Here is a 25370-nt window from a genome sequence, read left to right as displayed (position 1 = left end):
AGGAATGAGAGAGAACAGGGAACAGTCTTGGGAGGCAATCATAGGACAGATGGGCCACCTGCTTTTTGTCCTAACCTCCACCCACCAGGTACAGCAGACCTGTTGCTTTCTTGATCTTCTCTGGCCACATTTTCATCTTGTTCATGTACTGACTGTGTCCCTGTGGCTGACCAACAGCTTCCTTAGATTGTCCCACTCCCCAGCATCCTGACCATCCTGCCAAAACATCCATATTCTGGACAAGATTTCCTGGTAAACAGAGTGTCCTGAAGCAACTAGTGGGCTACACTTGTGACGTGTGTGTGTGACCTGTTGTGAGCTTAGTAACCTGCTGGTGCATGGAGAAGGGCTGCATTAGCCAGATGGTCCATGATCCAGTCTCTGGGCTAAACTTTACTGGGGCTGGTGGATGTTTCAATGGGTACCAGTAGGCTTTTGTTGATTAAGGAGTGGAGAAGGTTTTGTAGCTCTGAGCACACTGAAAAGAAGCAAGGATCTCTTTCTCTGGGTCTAGCTGCAGGAAACAGAAAAGACCACAGGATTGCTCACACCTTCAGGGCCCTGAGCACAGGACTGATTGTCATGGTGCTATGTAATGATGTTGTCATAAAAAACCAAGACTAAACAAACCAGGTCAGTCCAGAACTCCTGCTAGCCAAGTGCCCTGTCTCCAAAAGTGGGCCACATTCACAAAGAGAATGAGAATAAAACCAGACTTGTGGTAATAATTCCTCAGAATATTCCTCCAGCTTCTAGAATGTTGTGTGGCAGCTGAGGCATTAAGGCAGGGGGAGAAGTTCAGATTTCCCCTATGTGGATGCACGAGACATAGTTTTATCCTACATTGCAAAAATATCACAAAAGGGATGGGAAAGTGGTAGCTATTTTAATTATGACCTATGACATTCCTGAAACTAGGGATGGATGGTGACAGTGATGAATAAAGGCCAGAGAATGTCCCAAGACTTTTTAAAGAGAAAAATGATGAGTGAGAATAAGGAGTCCCATGTATGATCTTTTAATTTCAGTGACTTCTGCTGCTGCTTTTGAAAATATGAGCTACCTTCTTCTATTTCCTCAGTTAAGGTTCAGGTGTTTTAGGAGTTTATAGATGCTGATATCCAGCACATGTAAACAGTGATTATCCATTGATGAGATTGTGTTAGTGTTGCAAGCTAGCACGTCCCATTTACTGCAGTTCCTCCCTGTATTTTGAATCAAAAATAACTGTGATGACTGTGGCCTCTGCTGCCAAACACTGACTTTTGGAGTACTGCCTCTTGTACACTCCCTTCTGTAGTGAATGTATTTGTACGTGCTCCCTGTAACAAATAAGCATAGAAAAAACATAAAAAACATTCCAGTCAGATCTTCAAGGGAACTAAAAATTCACAACCATTAATTCTTCCTCGTCAAACATTTCTTGTATTAAAAATTGAATGAAATGATGAGCGAAGGGCTTGTGAAAAGCTTATCAGGAATAAATATTTAGAAAACTTTGCTATCATAGCATCATTCCTGACAAGTTTATCTTAAAAAACTCTTGCTTTATACTGTCTTCCAGGCCAGAACTTGCACAAAAATGGACATTCAAAGTGGTTTCATCTGAAACATATTCAGGCTTTCCATATCCATGTTTCTAATGTTTCCCTAGACACCACTTTGAACTATTTAGGAAATCTCAAGGGTGGTGTTTGTTTAAGATTGGTGAACAGAATTGCACTACAGCCTGGGAACTACACAAGCAAAAGAGAAACACTCTCCTCATGAAATCCGCTGTGGATGCCTTGAATTGCTTTGTATTATAAGTGATGCTAAAATTAGCATTGGAGCATTATTTTTGCAGGAGCACAAGGAGTGTGCTGCAGTTCAAGCAGAGCTTCAATGGCAGCACCCAGGCCTGGACAGGATGGGGGCTCCCACTGCTCTCCTGCCTGCAAATGCCATGTTTCTCTTACATTTCACAATTCTGAAAAAGTACTACTTTCACCCTATCCTGAAAATACAAGGCACCTCAACTTTCTCTGAGCACATAGAGAATTACCATTATTTTTGTATGCTTAATGCTTTAGTCCTTGCAAACCTGGTTGTGAGTAAACGTCTTTCACATGAGCAAAGGCTGCAGAGACTGGTCTTTTCATGAGCAAGGATGTTTCATATTGATGAAGAGAAACTTTGCATTTTATTTTTACCTTCCAGCAATAGATTTTAAAGTATTGTCTGACTAAAATAAAGACAATGAAAGAGAATCTTCTCCAAGGTTGTCATGAGTGCTTATTTGTTGCTTTTTCTTTCTAAAATACAGAAAACTGTGGCTAGAACTTTCAGCCCAAAGGTGTGCTCCTACTTCGAGCTGTGTTCCAGCCCTTCTGTGCTTGTATGTCCTCAGACTCCTTGGGAATGTGGAACCAGATTGTTTTTTATTAAAGGAAACAGGAAAATGATCAGAAGCTTGGCCACACTCGCTATGTTTTTATGCAAGAAAAAGAACAGGACAAAAATTGCAACCACAGTTTTGCCCATTGTCTGGTAGCAAATAAAAAATGCCTAGCTTTATATTTCAGGCATCCCAGTCATATTTCAAGTTTTTTCTTTATCCAGCTTTGCTCACAGACTCAGGTAGGAGCTGGACTGGGCTCACTCTGTTATGCCAATTTACCTGCTTGGGCGCTCTCTGTACCAGCTCTTTAGCCAGGTGCTCCTGTTCAGTTCTGTAACTTCTTCCATGTGGGCAGACATATTTTATTTTCACTGTTACTGTTAGGACTGGTCGTGCTACAAAGACCACTTCGGATCAGCTCTGGGTTAGAGCTCAGGCTCTTTCTGGGGTAAGGAGGCTGGCCAGAGCAGGGCACGCTTCTCTTGGGCAGCAGCTAGCCATCCTTGTGCCACATTAACTCAGAGCATGCCAGGGAAACCAAAGTGTTTGCTAAGCAGAATGTCTGTGAACCAGTTCAAGACATCACATGCAGAGTAAAGCAAATCTCGTTCGGGACATTAGCTTCTTTTACCAACAGCCTGTCCTTATCCTGTAGGTAGCTATAGATGTAGCTGGGCCTGTAAATTAGCCTGCAAATGTATGAAAAGTCAACTAAGAAAACCTGGGTGGTTTTCAGTATAGATTGAATATATAACTACAAAAATGCAGAGGAAGTCAAGCAGCCAAGCAGAAGATCCTCTATTTCAGGAACCTCCCATTAGCACTATACCCCTGCAGGAAAACAGCTTTCACTTAAAAACCACTCTGAATCATAGATATTTTGAATTGCAATGCATGCAAAGAAGCTCTGATGAATTTTTGAGTATGCTTTAAAATGCTGTCCTTCCCGGTGGCCCCCAAAGCTGTCTGTTCCACTTATCTGACAGAGCTTGCCACTAGCACAGGAGAGGCTCATAGCAGGTCCAACCTGCTTACTCCCACCACAAATACAGAGATGCTGGCTGGAGGCAGCAGCACACAATAGGTCTGCTTTAAAGTGCATGCTCCATGGGTTGTGCAAATATTTGCCTTGCTGCACAGTATCACGGCACTCCCTAAGTTTCTCCTCTGAATGGGGCCAAAATTCTTAAACTGAGACCAAGTGAAACTACCATTCTTCAGGTGGTTTTGCACTGAAACCACATCAAGATACATGATTACTATTTCCCTGAGTGTTGTGGAAATGTATATTTAGAAAAGATAAAAAGGGCAGTGACACTTCAGCAATTATATTGTGGTAGAAAGAGTTACTTTACACTGAATGGTGCATCTGGAGCTCTCACATGTTGAGCTAAAATTCGTGCTGTCCATATTCATTCAGCAGTATTTCCAATATATGGTCTTTCATCCCACACCATTTAAGATGTGAAAGCATCAGACTCACCTTCATTCCTTGTCAGTCCAAGCACCTGACTGTAGTGTCGGCCATCCTCTCCTCCTAGGCCAGGACTAGGGCCACAGCTGAAACTCAGGCTTGACATCAATATTTTCAGACAGTATTGAATGGGAGGAAGTGTTGCAGATAGCAAACCACAATTATGCTAGCTGAAGCACTGGGGCTGGAAAGAATAATTGTAGAGAATAAGATTAGCAGCACATAGTGACCAGATTGGCCCTTGATGGGCTGCTGTAGCTTAGATGCTCAGTCTCCCCTCTATCCACAATGCAAACTTAGCACCTGGTGACTTGACTTAAAGCTATCCACTCCTCTCACCTCAAGTGAGCTCAGAGACTGTGTGCTTTTGTTGTGCTGTGGCAAACCTACTTTTAAATTACAATGTTTCTATTTTACCCAAACCCTTACATTTTTGCTAGCAAACTTCAATCCCTCTTTTCAGAAGTGATTCTCTGAGCAGAGTTCAATAGGGATTTAAAATCCTTTTGAAAACAGAACATACATGTGAAAAGCACTGGTACAGAACTGGCTATCAGGAGTACTGTCTCTCCCAGAAGGAACTGGGTTACTGTGCATGTCTAGACTCAAGCTGCTTTGGTGCAGAGTGCAATCTGAGCTATTGGGTAGATGTCCATTCCCAAGTATGTCTTCATGTAGTCTACAATATAGCTAAAACTTAACACTGCAGGGAGCTAAATGCATTTAATGTCTAAATGGCCTTAAAAAAAACCACACTCAATTCACTTCAGCCTATCTAACCACATTATTCTAGTTGCTGAGTGATAATGCTTCAGAAGTACAATATGACACATCTGTAAAATAATTTGATTTTTCTTTAGAGACAGCTGTCATGAATAGAAAAACATAATCTGTTGAGTAAACAGAGACATAGCATGAGGGCAGTGAACATTTTAGGAAAACAAAGAAACAGGTAAATCCAGGACAGTATACCATCTTTTTTATAAAACATACAGAAAAAAATGAGAGAAAGCAAGCTTATACAAATCTCATCTTGAAAGATGTCCTGAAGTGCTAATACTTTGATGATTAAGGCTTGTGTTGACGTGTCAACCAGGCCACATCTCAGTTATGTCTTTATCCATTTGGGATCACTGAAGACTGATGCTGTGGTTCAGCATCAATAGGTTGAGCTTTCCAAGGGGCAGCGTTGGTATAGATGAGATGAACGCATTGGCTCAAACTGGGCAGGGAAGGGGAGGCACTATAGCCAGGAGACAACAGTTAGGCAGTGCTTGCCAGTATACACTGCATTTTCAGGTAATTGTAACTGGTTTTTCCTTCCAGATGAGTTATAAACTCTCATTTATTTTTATTCAGTAGGCTCTTCAACCTGCTGTTGAAGAGAGGATCAGAAGATAATAGCAGCTGGACTCTTACCCCCTCCTATGCTGCACACTGCTCCAAGCTATGCTCAGTCACATACTCTGGGACAGACACATGCTCTGCTGTGATTTTTGGTTTCTGACACCACAGACTGTGGGGACTGGCTGGTATTTTTAATCCATCTGCTGCAGATATCAGTGAGGAATTCTTGTTTGGAACCGCTTCCTTGTTTGTATTCCACACAAGGATCTACAACAGAGTATAAGAAATATAGGAAGAGACAAGTGTGTGTATGTGTGTGTGTATGTGTGTGTGTGAAGAGGAAAGGCAGAAAAAAAAGAGTGAAAACTGATTCAGAAATGTGTCTGTTCTTTCCGTTCAAGCCACTGTACAGAAACTATGCTTCTATTGTGGGACAAAGACCTTTGAGCACAGTGAGATGTGTTTATGCTGCTCCTATCAAAGAGCCTTTCATCTCCACAAAGCAAATTATTAACACATTCCACTGAAGATGTGGGGGTGGAGGCCTGGCCTTGGAAAAAAAAAAAAGCTGGCCAAAAATGAACAATTTTTTTATAAACACTTTTAATGATAGTGAATGGCACCTTGCCAAGACCCTCATGCCCAGTGAAGCACTGCAGGCTGATTGTTTGTCTGGAGAAGTCCCGTGGGCTGAGTCTTTTGTGCCAAGGAATTTCTCATTTGAAAAGCAGTGGTGTGGGAGGTGTGGGCCTTTCCAGGTTCATCGAGTTAAGGCCTGCACTGCCAGTTGCCTTAAACCTGCACCGGAGACTAATTTATTTTGGATGAATGAACACCCGCCTCTGTTCCAGGCGGTAAATCTTGATCTTGCAGAAGAAGCTCAAAACAAGAGGAGTAACCTACACAAAATATGCAGAACAGCTCTGTTAATAAACTACTCCCCATGCACTCCCAGCATCCTGCACAGATGTCTGGCTATCTAACAAAGTTTTTGCTTACTTTTATTCTATGACTAAGTAAATGTTTTATGTTTTCTCCTTGCCCTATGGATCAATATTGCCTTGCTTATGGAAAAAACTTGTTACTAAATGAAGATCTGAAGTCAGAGTAAAAATAAATCTGTTAAAAATCTGGTTTATTTTTTCTCACTACCTGTTTTGGCATTTTTTTTCCTGTTTTATTTGAATGTAATGCCATTATTTGCATAAGCTTCATATTTCTTCACTGCTATTATTGCCACAGAACTATATATATATATATATATGTTGCAGTTCATTTAAATACATACATACACACACATATATGCACATACACAACTCTATATCTATGTATCTGTATATGTATGTGTGTATGTATGTATTTAAATGAGTTGTAGTAATTGCAATGAACTTGACAAGTTTGCATGATTCAAAGTACAGCTGCTGTCCTTGGAAGGCAATATATTTCTTCTATGACAACACTGAAACTGAGTTCAACTCACTGTAAGGGGAATAACTCTGTGTTTTTGCCCATGCCCAAGTGCCTCTTTCACACTGAAGACTTGACTTTTGGGCAGTCATGGATCTCAGAGTGGAATGGGAGTTTCTATGTGCTTCTGTTTCTATGTGCTTGTGCACCTCTGATGTTTATATTCTTGTATTAGCTGATTCCCAGGTAACGTGGGACACTTAAGGAGATGCTCCTTCAAAGGCTCTTCCCAAGATATAAATGTTCATATCCAACACAGGGATGTAGCTCTAGAGTATGAAGCAACCCACTTGCCAGTCACAGTTTATAATGCACAGACTGGCCTGTGGTTAGTATTGTGGAATAGTGCCAGATAAAAAGTTTCATCTTCCTGCTGAAATAAAAATAGACATTTCATGCTTGAAAATGGAATCAGAACTGGGTGGAAAAAATTGCCACCAATTTGTGGAAGATAACAATGTAAAAAAAACCAAAACAACTTTACTATCTATACCTATATCTATACCTAACAAAGAGTTTAAAAGTACCCCCTAAAAGAGTTTAAAAGTGGGAAGATACTGGTTTACAGTGCATATAGTTTCTAAGATGCAGGCCATAGGACCCTGTCTCGCAATAGTCTTAACCTGAAGACATTTGATCTGAGACCTGAGGACTTAAAAAACCCTGAGAAGTGCCAAGGGCTCGTTTTCTGCGAAGCCAGAACACCTGGGTCCTTGGTCACCCTTTGATCTAAGGAAAAATCAGGGAAAAAAATCTACAAGAAACCCACCACATAGCTAGAATTTTTATACAAGTTGTCAATTTCAAATATAAAAAAAAAAAAATCTTGTCAAATGTTTTCCAGCAGTCTTGATTTGAGTAGAGCTGAGTTAGGTGTATCCTAGCAATAAAATGCTCATTATTCAGGGATTGTAAACCAACATAATGCTTCATACACCCAGGTATTCTGTTCCCTAGACAAAAATGGTCTCATTCAATGAGTTTTTCTCTGTGTGTGTATATGGCCATGGATGTATAACATATGTACACACTCCATAAGTTGCTATGATATTGATAAATACAAGACTTCATTATTTTTGAAGACGACATGGGCATTGTTTTTTTTCAAAGGAGAAGTGTACCTTGCCAATAACTTGGCAGCTGTAGCTGATCTTTAGCAGGAACAATCAATGTATTTCTCAGTAAGTGCCCATTATAGTTGTTCACTATATATGTTCACTGAAATGGACATAAAGTTTATTTTTTTGCAATACTTTCTTTATACATTTTGATAATCCATTCAAATAATGAGTTTTCAAAATGTTTTCATAGTAGGTTTTTGAACTCCCAGACAGTGAATGTTGTTTATAAGGTGTGTGTCCTCACTGAACTCAGTGGTTAAAGCCCAGCTCCCCTGCAGCCAAAAGCAAAGCTCCTGATTGATTGTGGCAATAGGAGTTTTCACCCAGCCAGTTTCACTGAGAAGTGCATTTCTTCATTCACTCCTAGCTTCTTTTTAGTTTTTCTTCTCCAGAAATCCAGTTATTTGGCATTATTTTTTCCTCAGTCAGCTGTTCTCTGTTCTGCTGGAGGACAGCTGAGTCCAAAAGATCAAAAGATTCCCAGACTCTTAATCTACCCTTACTTAGAGGGGTTTGTTTTGTTTTGTTGTTTGCTTGCTTTTCCACTGAAAGCTGTTTCCCTGCTCTACTTACCCTGCGTGAGAAAGTCTGAGTAGAAGTAGTCCTGAAAAGACTGTCTTTGCAATATCTGGGATCAGAGGCATCCTTTCACCAGGCTAATGGAAAGATATTGTTCAGTGAGAACTGGTTTGGGGATTCACACTCAAACCCATCAGGATGTTGTTTTCTTCCCCCTGGGTGCAGTGCAAACAGGCACAAGGGAACAAACAGTCTCTACTGCAGAAATCTTATGTATCCACTCTACCAGCTTAGGCATTAGGCAGTGATGTCAGTTTATTATGTGTCTTAGACACAGTGTTTTCAAGAAGATTTTAACGGTTAAGATGAGTAAGTTTCAGTTCTCTTCAGATGCATGAATCTGTGTAATTAACTATATTGCAGCCAATATGTTATTGATGCTGCAAACACAAGTAAAGCAGTTAAACTGTAAAGTGTTTAATAACCCCAGTGTGTGAGGATGTGTGCTTAAGATTAAAGTTAGAATTAATCCTCCTGTTTCTAAATAAATTCAGAACAAATTTAAGAGCCTCCTAGGATTCCATACTGCTTCAAGAGGCCCATCTTCTGTTTTTAATCCACGTGTTAAAATCAATGAGGGTCCAATGATTTTGGGGGCTGCCATGGTTCCTTGGACTTTGCTGTCTCTTTAGAGGTAGTTGTCCTTCAATGTGATTTTATAAAATGCTCTGGGTAACACAGTCCAGTTTGTGGTTTCAGCTTCTTGTCTCAGCTCTGCTTGCTCAACCTCCAGTGGTCCCACATTTGTTTTGAATGTAATACTAAACATCTTCTAATCAGTACTTATTTTGGACTCTTGATTTCCTTTTGGCCAGCACTAAAATGTCACTTGAAAATATGAAGGTTTGCATAAATCAACTGTCTTAGGCAGGATAATTTCTAAAATATAAAGTGTCTGTTTTCGTAAAACACATCATCATAAATGTCTTACTTGCTGTGTTTTGAGTTGCATGTCAATGGTCTGATGAGTCATAGGGACCTGACACGTTGATGTCCTGCACATCGTGACTATACTTTTGGGGTTCTGTATGAAAGTTTTCAAGCCCTTCTCAGAGTTTTGGTTCTGCATAATTTTTTCTTTGTTTAGGGTGCATTTTCCATTTCTGAGGGACAAGATAAAGATTCCATAATATTTCAAATTCCTTATTATAAACATCAGTGTTTTGCCTTTGTTCATTTTCCTAACAGGACTATTTGAGTTGGAATTTTGTTTGTAGCTCTTTGCTTTTCTGCACTTTATAGGCTTTGACTATGAGGGCTAGAGTCCCATGCAGCTTATGATGCTTAACCTAGTCTGACTTGCCCTTTAAGGATATATTGCTTTTTCCCTAGCAGAAACATTTAGTTTATAATGTGACAGCCTCTGATATTGTCTAGGCAGTTATAAAATCCTGGTTTCCCTTCATATTTTAAAAGGGAAGTAGGTCTAGGTTTGAATAAACTCAATGAGTGAGTGAAACAAACATTATCTTGTGAGCAGGACTGGTGTGTCGGTCTGCCTTCACTCCTGATTGTGCAACAAGAGGGAAGCCCAGTGTCTGGAAACACTCCTTGTTATTCAACTGCACAGACTGAGATCCAGGACTAAGAACTGGCTGGCTCTTGCAGTAGGTTATCTGAGACATGATGGTTAAGGATGCAATCACATTAATGAGTAATGTCTATACAAGTTTAACTTCTTTCCTCCTTACAAGGGTCCAAGGGCAGATAGATTTCACATAAATGCAGTGTCAAACACCAGCTCTTTGTAATGTTCTTCCAGTCTGTTGCTTAGTTGGAAGTTTAGTTTCCAATTCCTCTTTGATTCTTTCCTGTTACAGATTTGTCACTGCTGCTGGCAGCTGACTTCCCTGACGGGAGGCAGGAAGCTGCTAATGGGGAAACACCTTTCTCTCTGTTGGTTCATTTGTCATCAAGAGAATGATGTAGTTTCCTAGGATAGGAAACTCTCAAAGGAAGTGAGTGTGTTAGCAGGAAATGGAGAAAGAGGCAGTCCTAAATGGTCTGACAGCAGTGCTGCAGCTGCTCCAGCCCTTGCACAAAAAATAGCCAGCATTAGACTTATTTATATAAATCTGCTTTTTAAATATATTTTGATTTATAGGTAACTGCCTAGCTGAGTTAATTTTAGATCATTTGTCAGGATGTGAAGTACATTTTATTATTTTTAGTCCAGGGTAAACTGACAAATTAATAAGATCCTGGGCTTCCCACTCTGGCATACAGAGCTCCAGCTTCAGAGAGGGCTGAGGAGAGAAACAGATGCAAATTGTTTGTCACAATTTTCTCTAGCCTTTATCTTCCTCTCTGACCTTTGTTAGTGGAGCAGCAAGAGAGTGCACAAGGTGTGTGGCAGTGGCTTGTTCGTGATGATCAACAGCAGCCATAGCCTGCAGAAGGACTCGTCATTGTTTCCCTTAGTGATGGCCAGAAGGTGGTCAGGGTGCTGAGTCAGTACAGGCACAGACACCCAGGAGCACTTAGAATGGTGTCTCTGTGTCATCTCACCTTGTGTGTCCTAATCCTGCTCTGAAAAACACAGCTCTCTGCACTGCTCCATGCTGACAGTGGTTGTTTCTGGGCAGGACTGGAGCAATGCTCCCCTCTGCTTTGGCCCTGGTTCTGTCTGATAACACAGGCTGCTGCCTCCCTGGCATTTATCCATCATGTTGTGTCTGGAAACTGGGTCAGAGAAGACTAGCTTTTTGACATACACTTTATAATCATCACTCTTCATTGTGAGCTGCAAGGTCACACAATTCAGTGGCCTGAGGAGAGACATGGATGCACTGAACTACTGCCAGAGCAGCTGTAAAAGAGCTCCTATTCATTGCAGATTACATGTTTTGACCTAACTCTGTCAGAAAAGCATACCTGTCAGCTCCATGGCAGGCTGATTAGGTTAATTAAGTCCTTGTATATGAGTACAATAATTAGAACTGTCAGTTGTTTAAATGATGATAGAAGAAAGGCAAGATTCAAGGAGAAGCACTGGAGTTTGGAAGTACTAACAATCTAGGAGGGAATCCATAACAGGCAGTGATTTAACACTTCCCTTCAGGCAACTTCATTTATGAATAATGTTGAGGGAAGGAGAAAATTGTGTTCAGTAGGAGTTTATTTTATTTTGCACTGAAAGTAACGAGAATTGAGATAATCAATTGTTTAGATAATCAATAAGTTTATAAATCAGATTTATAGGCTGCAAGCTTGACTGTTGCCTTGGGGTAACCTTGGGAAACTTCACTCTTTTCACAGGGACGGTGTGCAGAACAAGAAGAATAGTGTATATTTTCTTATCCTCCAGCAAAGGTATGAGGAGCCATCTGGTACTCTTGTACTTTTGGATTTGTCAGTACATGCCATGCACCAGGGTGATAAGTTATAGTAGTAGCATGGTTAGTAGCACAGCATGGGAAGAAGTGGAAGCTGAAGGAAGTAAACTCAGGAGGTCCATACGTAAGGCTAGAAAATACGACTCTCATCATTGCAGAGAAGCCTCTTAAGATGTTTGATTTTTGTGCCTCGTATATAAATACATTTGTAGGAGACCAGAGAAAAGAGAACAAAATAACAGTATGTCTGGAAAACGCACTTTTCAGGACCAGAATAGGATTTTGCTATTCAAAACCAAGAGAAAGCTGTGGAGGAAGAGAGGATTCTCATGGTAAACCCTTCCAGTATGATGGGTGGCAGTGTGATATTCACTGAATCACATGGCAACCAAGTGAGAGACAGGAAGAGATCAACTGACATTGTAGGCAGGAAAGGATATGGTAGAATTAGAAAACTTCTAAGTTTTGGCATGGTAGATATTAGAGGAGATATCAAGAAATTAAAGGAGTCTTTCTAAGGGTGTGTTGAAACACTGAAAGGTAACAAGATGATAGATAAATATTTATTTGCATGAGAGGAGGTAAATGTCTTGCCACCTCTTACAGCTCTATCCACTGGTGCCTGTGCAGGGTATTATGCTTTAACTATGTTTATGCCAGCAAAGCATCTCCTAGAAAGATCAGGAGAAAGAAAAAAATAAGGGTGGAATAGAAGGGAGGGAAAAGGATTAGGAGCTGCATGACAATATTGGGAACTCAATTGATTAAGAGGTGGTTTGGAAATATGAGCATACCAGTTTATGCAGGAAAAGGTGCAGAGTAGCCTGATAAAAAGTCCAGTGTCTCAAAAACCCAATACAGATAACCCAAAAAAGTCTGTTCTAATGATAGAGAGCGGAAATGAAAAATGGAGAGGAAAGCAGAGGGGACTGATCACTTTCTGCAGAAGGAAGTATGAGTAACAGCAGATCTGAGGACAAAGAGAATGACCACAGACATAGAGACCTGTCCATGGAGTTGTCATTGAAAGCCTCAGTCATGAAAGCACTAAGGTACTGTACTAAGGTACTCGTACTAAGGTACAAGAAAGTCTTTTTTGGTAACTACACAGCATTAAAATTAGATTTAAAGAATTTAATTATGTGGGTTTTTTTAAAGACCACATCTCTTCCATATTTTTCTTTATGCATGCATACATCACAAAAGAAAATCATGTAAGCCAGACATTAATTAGAAAAAACCCTCCAGAAAACATGATCAACTTGTCTTTGTGGAGCTGAACACTTTCTCATCCTAGTTGCTTAGTCAGAGAAATATATTGTTAAAAAATTTGTATGGATTGATTTGGACATGGTTTGTGGAAGGAGGGGTAATACCCAAATGTGAGGTTCTCAGCCATTTCCTGCATTGCTTAAGAAAATGTATTCACTATAAAGCTGAGAACATTTCATAAACATGAGAGTGATAACAGCCTCATTTTTAACTGACACTGCATAAATCTTCTGTGCAGTTGGCACCAGATGCTGGAAGAAGTTCGTGAATTATATCCATCTCAAGAAGAAGTGCCAGAGCCAATCCTTTTCCCACCAGCAGGAACAGTTGATGTGTATCAGCAGCTTTTACAGTTTAATAAATCTGGTGATTAAAAACAGGGATTCCTCAGGGTAAGGATTGCTGGTGCTGTTTTTTGTTAAGCAGAGGCATCTCTGGCCAGCACTGCCTGCCCACTGCCAGCTGTTAAATGCCAGTTGTTGAGGAAACCTCATTGCAGCTTTTTTTTTCCTACAGGAAAAAGGTAAAAATTATTTAAACATATATTATCACAATATAATGCTCTTGTCTCTGACTATGGTGAATATAAAGTGCTTTAGCTGAGTATCTAAAGATGACGATGGCATTTTGTTATCCAAGCCCTTCCTTTGCCATGCAGCCTCATCCCTGGGCCCCACAGCACACAGACACCTATCCCCTCTACTCTAGTGATAAATGCAGAAACAACGGTGGAGCCTCTGCTATACAACTAAAGTATTTCAGAAGTGAACAGAGACTAAACCTCCACGTCACAGTAATGCCCTGAAATTTGGTTAGAAAGAGAACACTGCTATCTACCTTCCTTTCAATGCTATTTATCTTAAGGGAGCCAGAAATGTCCATACTACTGAATTACAAATAGGAGGCTTTACAATTTTATTTTTAAATATTTTTTTCTTCCTAGAGATCTGCATGTGTAGAATACTGTCACATTTCACATGCTAAAATTGGACCAGTGGCTACCTCACACAAAATTTTATAAACTGAAAATACTTTGTAAAGAAAGTTTCTTACAGGTTTCAATGTAAAATAAATTACCACAGGATCATGAATCTTCACTCTTCAACAAGCAGACTGGGTGTGCATGGCCTCATCCTACTGCAAGTGTGTGGGGAAGTGAGATGTCTGTGTTTCAAGATGGAACAGAGAGAAGATGCCCTGAATTTACTGAGGGGAAAGGGCTTCATCAGAGTCACTGAACATAATGCTCTAACTCAGTTAAGGGCTCAGATTTTACAGACCACTCAGCAAGGGGGGAAAAGAAGTAAATATTTCAGCTGGAACTATAGGAAATTTTGTCTGAACTGAGTTATACCTCTTTTAATTTTACAACATCTGAAAACTACTTCTTTTTGGCCCTATATTGGGTTCTTACATTCTTGTTTTGTGACAGTTGCATGAAAAGGGCATGGCTGTCTTCATCAGGGTGGCCTGGAGAGGTGACATGAGCAGAGCTGGTGGAGTGGGTGAAGGCTGAAGCTTGTTGACATGGGTACTCAAGGGGGTTACTCCAGTCCCATGCTGCACACCACAAATGGACAAATGCCTGCAGACCTGTTGCACCCTGTGAGATTTGGATGTGGGCTTTGTGGGTTTTGCATGCTTCTGTGTAGGCTTCTGCACAGGACTGCTGTTTTAACAGACCTCTGCAGTTAGAGCATCCACACAGTCCAAAAGTATTCAGGTGTAGAATTCACCCAGAGAGGCTTTGTCTTGCAAATGAGTTTCAGGGAGAAGTTTGTGGTATTCTGAGGATATTGCAGACCCGAGCAGGAGACTGGATAGGGTCATTTGATGCCTTCCTGCTCTGGATTTACAATTTATAAGCAGGTAATTGCTGAAGCAAACAACACATAATGAGCAGTGTTTGTAAGAGAAGTGTATTTATAAGAGCTAAGATTCCATTGTATTTTTTTGAGAAAGACAATGCAGGGCAAAGCTTATGCTGAGGAGGTGAAGGCTAATAGAATTGCTTTAGGGGCTTTTGAGCATATGTATTTCATAGTCTTATTAGGATTTCTACATTTATCTAGTGTAGCACATACAGGATGCTAATGACAGGAATAAAAGTGTGGGGTTAACTGGAGGTGGACTTGTGAAAAACAAATAGCAAGAACCAGAGGAAGTAAGCAGTAAAACCTCAGATAATAATGACAGGCTTTAGCTTCAAGATGGATATCAAGACCAAGGACTTTAACCCTTCCTAAATTAGAGATTGTGTATATGTGTGGTTTTATTTCAGGCATGATTCTATTTATAAATAACAAAAAGGTCTTCATGCAACCTGCCAATTTATGCAGATGGACAAAGACAGCTTTGGAAGCCTAATAAAGGCCTTTTTGTTTTACAATTCTACATCTGTTTTAGATAATGTAGGAATGCTGTTTAATAAGATCTTTCATATATGCTTCCCATTTAGTATCTCTCCATAATCAGTTCAGATGTTTGTATTAGCAAAATTAAACTATACAAATGGTACAATGACAAGAGTCAGATCTGAGCAAGGACATAAACCAGTAAACCAGATGTCATCTGTAGAAATGCCCTGGTCAACAAAGTAATAAAATTTTCTTTCCTTCCCCTTTGATAAAGGCTACATTTTATTAAGGAAGCCCCTTCTGACAGCTGTGTTAATACAGTTAGATGATGTTTCTGAGAAACTAATCAGAGAAATGTCTTAAAATAGATTTGGTCTTCTCTTTGATTTAAAAACAGAGTGAAATTTTTAATAAGACCATTTAAAAATAGATTCGGTCTCTGACTTGACATTGTGAATACCTCACAACTAATTTTTTTACTAAAATCTGACAACTCAGCCAGAGTTTTGACAAGATCAACTGTGTCCTTTCATGTGTGGTGTCACAGTCGTTCTTAACAGCATTCAAGATTTCATCTGATTTTATCATTTGGAAAAACACAGAAGAGGAAAATTTAGAATGAATCGCAACTGGTATAAGCCTATGTAACCTCTTTCATAACAATTCACTCAAGAGTATGTGCCCATTTAAAATTTTACTGCATCCTAAATCCAGTAAAGTTTTTACCTTCAGGACAATTTAAAGGACTGCACTTTAAGGAGAATTAGCAAATATACTTAATTTTGCCTATATTATCTGCACTAAGTCCCTGCCTTCCTTGACCAGTTCTTGAATAGAAAAATAGGTAGTGGCAGAGATTGCTTATGAACATCAGAAGAAGGGGTGGAAGAGAATGTCTGTCTTGCTGTTCCAGAAATTGCTGAAGTTTGGTCCCAAAATAATTTCCCAATGTGCTAATTCCTTCATAGGAGCATTGCATGCTCAACAGCAGCTCTCTGCTCTACATGGCTTCACAGAGGCCTTTTGTTAGCACTGACTGCTGGGCAAAGTTACTCAGGTCCACTGAGATCCACCACCCAGCCAGCTGCCAGACTGCCCAGCAGCCCCAGCTTTCGGCGGCGGAGGAACAGTGGTGCGTGGCTCCTCTGAGGGGATCCTGTGGACCAGCACAGCCGTTGGCCGGTGGAGCATATGCCCGGTGGCTGGCAGAGCATATTCCCGGTGGCTGGCAGAGCATATTCCCGGTGGCTGGCAGAGCATATTCCTGGTGGCTGGCAGAGCATATTCCCGGTGGCTGGCAGAGCATATTCCTGGTGGCTGGCAGAGCGTATTCCCAGCGGCTGGCAGAGCGTATTCCCAGTGGCTGGCAGAGCATATGCCCGGTGGCTGGCAGAGCATATTCCCAGTGGCTGGCAGAGCGTATTCCCTGCGCGACGCGTGGTCGCCAGCAGCTGCTGTGGCAGCACCAGCTCCTCCCAGAAGACTGGGCCGTGGGGTGGCCATGGGTGGGGGTGAAGGGAGCCCTGCCCCAGTGCCAGGATTTGAGGGGAAGCGCTGCCATTCACACAGCCCAGCTTGGCCCCAGCCTTGCCAACACACTTGGCACATGGTGACAGTGTAGCCTCTGTGTCAGTGGCTCTTTCAGCCAGTGTGCACTTGGAAAACCAGCATGCTTCAGAGAGAGTCACTTCAGCTGGGGGAACTCAGATGTGCTGTCAGAGGAAATTCCCTGATTCCCACAGCCATTTGCAGGCATCATGGTCCAGGTGCTGAGTTGGCAATGCCTTAGACCACCTCAGAACACCTGAGTTGTCCCCATGTGGGACACACGCAGAAGAAACAAAGCAAGGACCACCCACGTGTGTTTCTGTGTGTCCATGCATGTATATGGAAGCTAAATTGCATGGAAAAGCCCTGAAGTCTTTAGAATCAGGGATTTAAAACATAAAAACTCAAGAAGTTGAAAATTAACATGGACAGTGGGGAAGAGTTGAGACCATTGCAATGATGGCCATAGCAATGCGAGCCAGGAGGGAGCTTGCTGTGTCTCACAGCCTTTTGCAGACTATGCCAACACAGCTCTGATGATTCCACTTCTCCATTCTCCATTCTAGGCATCCAGGTCCTTTAGCCTACAGGACAGTGGGCAAGCACAGCCTGGGGACGTGCAGCCAGAATGCCCCTGGTGCAATGTCTGCTGAAGATGACCTCCCAGTGCCCATGGCCGTGGTTGTGCCTGGCAGCACGGTGTGCACTGGATCCTGCCAGCAGCTGAGGAATGCACTGACTGATGGAGCCTGGGAGACCTGGAGCCTGTTAGAGGGGCAATCTCCTCCATGGTGGAAGTCAGCAGAAATCAGCAGTGCTCTGACAGGAGCATAGCACTTTTGTTCTTCTCTGCAGTGAAGGACCTTGTGCAGTGAGGGTAATCATTAAAGATCTCTTATTGCATCCTTAATGCATTCATAATTCATGATATTCTGAGAGGTATACTGCTTTTATATGTGTGGCACAACATCAAAAAAGCCCACTTTGAAGTATTTTCCTACAGGTTTTACTGATCACAAAATAGAGGCATTTCGGAAGTGTTGTTCCACAAACCATTTTAGGCTCTATTTTAAACTAGCTACCTTACCTGCTATTATTTTGTTAGATTCTCTGAGAAAGCAACAAGTGAGAACGTTTTTTAATGAAAATTCATGACTACCTTTTTGATTAAACCTCAAATGCCTAATGTCCTCTGCTGCTACACTTTAAGATATATTTAATAAAACTCTTTAAAAACCAAGCCCCAGATCTTATCTGCAGATCGACTGCCCAATGCACAAAGAGCTCTTGCATCACAGTTTGCTTTCCTCACTGCAGTCTCTGGTCCCCAGTCTGAGAGTGGAGCTGCTGATATGAAGTAAAAGGTCCTGACTTTGCTCTATTTCTTGCTGTCTGCCATCACTTGCTGTTGTTCCAGCTGGATGTCACAGTAAGCAGCTACACTTTCTTCTCCTTCTTCCTAAGTGTGGACATAAGTGGTGGTGATGAAGACATCTCTGAGGAGGACAAAGGGAGCACAGGGAAGCTTCCAGCCTCTCTGCATAACAGGAGGTGAACAATTGCTGCCAGGTTGAACAGGCTAAGTCTGTGGGACTTGAAACTTGTCCCTCTGCTGCAACAAATGGTTATATATAGCCTGGGGTGGAAATCAAACCTGAGGATGAGTGTTTGGATAGGAATAGGGAAGCAGAAGTTGTCATCTCAGGAAACAAAATCTTGATCATCTCTATGTTCTTTTGAGCATCACTGAAAAGAAGAACTATTTATCAGGGTGAATACCTCTTCCTACCTGTAAGTCCCTGGCTATGTTAAGTTGGCCATCACAGTGATAGATGATGCTGTCCTGGCTGTCCCTGGCAGTGGAGCTCTTGCATGTGGTTTCAATCCTATGGGAAAATAATGACTATTGTGATCATCCCCCCCACACGCACATACACAGGCATATCACAAACAGCATGATGTCAGGTTCAGTTCCTGCAAACTGTTACTGTTGCAGTGGATTCTCATATGGCAGACCGCAATAAATTCATTTTTCTTATTGAAAAGTCAAGGGAATAAAACATGCTTTCTGTGATTAACAAAGAAACCAGATGTTCAATAATTATTGAAGTGCAGGCAAATTCAAAGCCAAATAAAGCAAGCATGGCTCGATATAGTCTCTTCAAGATCTGTTTTCTCTCCCTTCAGTCTCCCAGCATGAAAAAATAAAAATCTTGCTGAGTGGTAACACAAAAGTTGATGATTAATTGTGTAACTTTCTCTCTGGGGTATTTAATTTCTGGGAATCATGTCACACACATCCCTCAATGGGCTACAAGCATTTTCCATATGCAGTAAAATATTATAAAGATTTCTCCCAGCATAGAAACCCTCTTATGATCTAAATAATGTAAAGGGCCCAATTGTGCTTCCTTATGTAGAGTTTAAGCATCATTTTTAAGGGCATTAATAACTACATTTTCAACATGAAAGGCAGAGACTCACAAAGGACATGGCAAACAGGCTCATGATGACATTGAATAGGTTATAATTTTGAGTGAAGACTTATTAATTCAATTTTTGAGACATGCAGGTGTTTGGTGAACAATGTGCTTGTTTATATATACAAACACGGTAACTGGGCTTCCACAAGTAGAAGATTTCTTGAACATGTAGTTTTGTATAGGCCTTACAGAACAATTAGTTCTTCTATTCAATAATCAACACAAGGCAAGCATTAATTCCTCAGGATGTAGGTTTGTGTGCCTTTTAGACAATGAAAACATATTCACATTTCTAAGTCTAGGGGCCTTCCCAGAAAGAAAATTCAGCCAGATTACCAGCCTGGGGGTATGCAATAGGCCAGTCCTTTATGATGTTTTAGTATATACTTTCCTTGGCACACTTTTTGAGCATGTACTGCACACTGCAATGCGCACAGATTCATATACATTGCACAGCACTACTGTATAAAAAGGTGTTTATTTAAAACTAGAAACACTTTCTTCCTGTGAGCTTGGTTTTCATCAGATTTGATTTTGTTGGCTTTGCCCCTAAAGGACAATTTAGGAATATAGGTAATGTACAGAAGATTTGTAGGATATGGACTTCAGAAAGCAGCAAGATTCATTGTACCAATATCTACAGATGTTGACCATTCACTTCTTAATAATGAAGACTTCAAATCAAACACTGCTGACACAATGACACACTTGAATTTAGTGACTTGACTGAACAGAAGATAGGGATCATTTCCTTTATTCTTTTGTCCAGGATATTAACTTTGATCTCTATATATGGGCAATTCTCATTACACTACACTTTTCTTAAATGCTAACTCTCTGCATAAATCATGTATATATTTTTGGCTATTCACTCTGTTTACCACCAAAGAAAAGGGGCTGTTCAGCTAGATATGGATCCTTTTATCCTAAAGGAGGTCAGGACAAACTGTGCTTTCCTTTGTGTACCACAACTGAAATCTTATCACAAGTTATTTTTCATTAATCTCAAATCCAAAATATATTGCAGCAGACATTAAAGCCAAGCTGATATCTTTGATGAATCTCCATTTTTAAGTTAAGTACAAAGAGATTTTCATTTTACCGCTCCATACCCCTTCTCAACTCTTCCAAGTTTTGAAAGAGGAAGAAAATTGCAGGCCTATCACTCAAAAGCTGGGACAAAGCTTGTCCAAGCTGTGGATTCCAGTTTTGAGGCACTAAGAAAGGCAATTTGTGCCTACTCCTTGTGTGCATCTTTATAGAGGTCTAAAAGCAGCAGCAGCAGTAGAGTCAGTGTAACTGTGATTATTCTGCCATGCTGTCTATCACTCTCAGCCTCAGTGCTTGTTTTTGGTACGCAGCCATATTTTCAGTGCAGCTAGGGCTTCCCAGACTCTAGAGATGGTCTTTCATCCTAGGCTCAGTGTGGAGCAGGTTCTGCAGGAAAGGCACTGACTACGGATGCCATGATGAGACATGACAACAAGGCATGGACATGTGTAGAGAACTGATCTAGCCTCTGCATGATGTGGAAAGAACATGAGCACATGCTGTTCCTTCCCACAATGACCCTTCTGTGTTGTTGCTCTTTCCTTGTCTCCAACCTGCTTCCTCACCTCGCCAGTTTCTGTACCCAGCCCTTAATTCTGTCACCCACTTCCCAAGTGGGACTTGGAGACCTGATGTAACCTAGGGAAGCCATGGTTAAAAACACAAGTAGAAGTGTGTAGAGCTTCTTCAAGGTAGATCATGCATTGTAGCAAGCAAAATCTACAGTAGAAAGTGCCAAGATGTGCTAGGAACGACCAAGCACAAAGAAATTGTAGATTTGAAAGGTCTCTATCTTTGCCAAAGGTTACAGGCTTCACAGAAAGCATTTCTGCCTCACCCCATCAGAAACTCAAGCGGTGCCCTTTCAGTTTCCAGAGTTTAAACACTTTGAGAGAACATGTCAGTAAAAGCACAATTAGGTTTGGATACACTCAAAACCCCCAGACCGAGGCTTCTAGGAGTGAAAATGTCCCGGGGTGAGGTAAAGTCCATAGCATGGAAAATTTCAGATCAACATTTAAAGTCTGACAAAACTCTCTGCAACAGCAAAGGGATACCTCTGCCAAGTCATGCATTTGAAATAATTAATCCATGGAAAAAACAACCTCAGGAGCTGCTGGATGCCCACGGAAGCACCACACGGCCACTTCAGTACCCAAGAGGCTGCTCCCCTGGGAAAGTGTGAAGAGATGAGGCGAGCGGGCAGAACTCGGGCAGAACAGAACACAGCCGCTCCTGTTTCGGCCGCTGCCGGTGGCCAGCAGAGGTCAGGGTGCCCCAGCCCAGCCCCGCCGAGCGCCGCCCGGCAGCGCCTCTGGCCCTCCGTGCTCCCCTTCGTGCCTCAGCAGAACCCCGGCCTCAGACTACCCAACAGTGCCAGTCTCTGTCACGGGAAGCCTCCAAAATCTTTCCAGAGAAGGGAAGCAGAGAGGTGAGGTAAATTTTCCAATGTCACCCAGTAGGTTATAGTAGAGGAATGTCGCATTTTCTGACCTCACCTTTAGGAAACCAGCCTGCTCTTCTGTGTGTCCGAGGGATTCAGAAAGCTTCAAGGCTAATTCTCCAATAGTGCAACATATTGCACTATATAAAAATGGTACATTTTCACCATTTTTAGGTTGACAGGCCTCTTCTTCAAGCGTAAATCTGTCACAAATCCAATGCCATGGCCGTTTCCCTCTTTCCCACCATCCTCTTGCTGTTCACGAATATTCCCTTATTGCTACCTTCCTTACACTGGGCAGTTGTTTGCTACGTGATCTCTCACTTCATTTTGCTATGCTATGTGCACAAAAGCACAGGGACACCGTCATTCTTAAGGCAATTTATTTAAAAGATACAGAACAATATTCTGGGGAAGCTGTTTGCAACATGAGAGGAACACCCTCTCCCTGAATCACCCACATTATAAGGTATTCCTTCCAATACCTGTTAAATTTCAGGTTATTGCTAGCCTCTCTCTGTTCTGATTTGAGACAAGTTTTGTGCTTTAAGGTTAGACAATCTAGTACAGCATTTTCACTATTAGAAAATGCTAATTTTTTAATTCCTAATTTTTGATTGTTGATTCCTAGATAAATAAAAAGTAATATGTAGAACTTTCTTTTGTTTTAGAGTTTGACTGGGTGTTCATTTAGATGTACTCATAAAACAGATCATAAAATAGATCAAATTACATAAATTGTACCCTATCATAGCTGGGCTCTCTCGCCACATGTCTACAGGATACATTAATATCAGTTGCAATAAGAGTCTTGGAAAGAAGAAGTGTGGTAATTTTTATGTGTTTTTCATATTTTATATCCCTAATTGAAAATATACTAAAAGTAAAATTATTTAAATGCAGGCTTTTCACTCTCAGGATGAGATCCAGCCATAAAAGCTTCTAAAGTCTTGTACAGTTTTTGTATATTGGAGAGAAAATAGAGAAGAAACTTGATCCTGGTCCATAATTGACTGCAGTGGGAGAAAATACTTGAACCCAGTGGGATCTGTAACCAAATAAAGTGGCAAATTGAGGATTCAGAGGTCAATCTGGAGAAACTAGAAGCTAAAGGATGCTGGTACAATCAGAAATGCCTGCCTACTGGAACAGCATGTCAAGGGGTGTAGGTGGAAAGCAGGCAGTTTTCAAAATGTCTGTCTCTGCCGGGAGTGTGCAGGGGACAGCAGCGTGCAGCTCCAGAGCTGATGATCAGTGTGCACCATCTGAACTCTGCAGATCCTCCTGGAGGGTGCTGTGGCACCCAAAATGGGGGCCCAGCATGGGCCTTTGGATGTCACATGAGCACAGGCTGTGTCTCTTTTTTCCAGCAGAAGCCTGTGTGGGAATGCCCAAAGGTAAACATAACGAACAGGAAACAAGAAAACATGTGGAATTAATCAGTTCCAGTGAACTGGCATTTTCTCATTAAAATGTGTTCAGTCAGGCCCATGAAGCGGAGAATTGCTGCCCTCCCTAAAGTTATATCCTGGTTCTCACACAGCCAGTTTATTCAGGAAATAAAACTGGATGATGTATCCTTCCAGCTTCCACATGAATTCCTGGTGCTTGTTTACATTTGTGGCAAGTTGGGATGGTTTCTTGACTTCATTAGAAACCAAGATGTAGCTCTACCATTTTCAGTGACCCATGCTCAAATACACTTTGCAAAAGCTTAGTTGTGAAAATATCAGTAAGATTTTGTGTTGAAGTAGCAAGTTATTCTCTCCAATTATACTGTCCAGCAGCTGTATAATTTCTTCAGCAGCTGTATCATTTAAATAAGCTTTTAGCACACTTTCTGCATTCAGAGTTAAATATCCAGGTCAGAGATTTGCTGGTTTGACCCTTACTTCAGTGAAATGAGAACATATTTGTGCATCATTAATCCACACACATTTTACTATCAAAATCAGTAAAAAGAAAACAAGATAAACTGTGTGTGCAAAATAGCTGGATTAATTGTGGTCAGATTGTGACTTGAGTTAGTGGAAGTGAATGAATAAAACACAGCAGTTTGGAAGGAGACTTTGCACAGGAGAAGACCAGAGCTTATTTTCCAACAAGTAAAGTAAAGTAAAGTAAATTTTAAACCAGGGATCCATGAACTGCTAAGGAAGAAAACTGGACTTTGAAGGATGTGCATGATACTAAGAGATACGTTTCAAACAGATCTGAATCTTGTTTTTTAAACTTATTTTTCTTGTTTATTACAATCTTATTTTCTCCTGAGTTTATGTTAGAGTAATGTGAAAGTAATCCATGCTATATTTTTATTCCAAACAGCAGTATAAACCTGAAACTTCACAGCCAAGGCATCTCATATATCATTGAATTGTAGAATTGTGAAGGGAAAGGATCTTGTTGCAGAATATGGCTGAGAGGGAGTAGAGTTGTCTCCTATGCTGAGGCTGCATGATGAGGTGGGAGGTAATTATCTCCATGTTCCCATTCTGTAAGCAAACCATTTTCCCAGAATGGTCAAATGTGGAGGTCCTGAGGTTACACCACCTGGGTCAGCCACTTTGTGGGCACATCTGACTTCGGTTTACAAGGGTATGTTGGGGGAATCCTGCTGCAATTTCTTCTCATTTGTGTGGGAAGGTAAATCTCGTATTTCATAACACCAGCATTCTGTCCTTCATTTGCACAAGCCCAGTAGGGTCTACCTGACACTCCATGCTCTCTGGAATGGCCTTATTTCCAGGGCAGTCTCCTCTGGGTCTTGGGAGCTGCAGAAGTCCATAATACACCCTAAGGCCACTTGGGCTTCAGTCTTCCCTGAATGCTCTGGATGCCTTTCAGATTTGTTCACGGAGCCAGACAAGGTCTGTGTCTTCTTATGTGCCAGAGAAGGGACAAGGTGCACTCCAGATTTGTAGCATTCATGGGCAAATGAGCACCCGATTCTTTCACTGCCCTGCTCTGCTTCACTGTGTTTTATGCCAGACACCAATTCTGGTGGCTTCAGTATATATCACTATGATAGCTTCATCATGTCTCTCTGCTTTCATGGCTTCCAAATTTTCACATTTTTATTTTAGCCAACAGTGGCAAGTGTCAGTCCCCTGTGAGTACTTTTAAGCCTCAATTACATCAATGTCACCAAAACATCATTAGCACTGTACTGAGAAGTGTGTAAATCCCAGGCTTCACTGAGACCGATGGAAATTCAATGTTACTTTGGCATATTCAACATAGCTGCATTAGTGTCAAACTTGTGCAAATCATGTCAAAGCATGACCTGTGATTTTACACAGGCCTGTAAAAAAGCAATTACTAATATTTTTCTGCTGTGAGTTCAACTGATACAGTAAAATCTCTGCTGACTGAGAAAACCCTAGAGAAATGCTTTGTGTTTCCAGATAGGCACCTTCAGCACCAGTAGCTGCCTCGGTGCCTGTAGAGCTCAGCAGAAGTGGCAGTGCTGCCTTTGAGCACTGAGCTGTGCAGTCCCATTGAAACTGTGTTTGT

The 25370-nt window shown here is 41.3% G+C and overlaps 1 protein-coding gene and 1 long non-coding RNA gene across 6 annotated transcripts in view; both read left to right on the top strand.

The window, feature by feature from the left end:
- The window catches only part of LOC111941374 (uncharacterized), a 118750-nt gene extending 99719 nt beyond the window's left edge, over positions 1–19031 (top strand). For all 3 annotated transcript variants that reach the window (XM_086868322.1, XM_086868323.1, XM_086868324.1), the window contains 2 exons: positions 11627–11680; positions 17447–19031. In XM_086868322.1, coding sequence (XP_086724448.1) covers positions 11627–11680; positions 17447–17714 — 322 coding nt within the window. In that variant the 3' untranslated portion in view covers positions 17715–19031. The remainder of the gene's footprint in view (positions 1–11626; positions 11681–17446) is intronic.
- A 2569-nt stretch (positions 19032–21600) lies between these two features.
- The window catches only part of LOC147648517 (uncharacterized), a 60117-nt gene continuing 56347 nt past the window's right edge, over positions 21601–25370 (top strand). For 2 of the 3 annotated variants that reach the window (XR_015280643.1, XR_015280642.1), the window contains exon 1: positions 21699–21845. This is a non-coding gene — a long non-coding RNA (uncharacterized LOC147648517). Of the gene's footprint in view, positions 21846–25370 lie in introns of all 3 variants that reach the window. The other variant, XR_015280641.1, reaches the window with a different exon arrangement.

The sequence above is a fragment of the Cyanistes caeruleus genome, chromosome Z, assembly GCF_971803275.1.
Source record: "Cyanistes caeruleus chromosome Z, bCyaCae1.hap1.1, whole genome shotgun sequence".
In the NCBI taxonomy this organism is placed as follows: domain Eukaryota; kingdom Metazoa; phylum Chordata; class Aves; order Passeriformes; family Paridae; genus Cyanistes; species Cyanistes caeruleus.
Note: the sequence above shows the minus strand (reverse complement) of the source record. Positions and strands in the feature narration are given on the sequence as shown.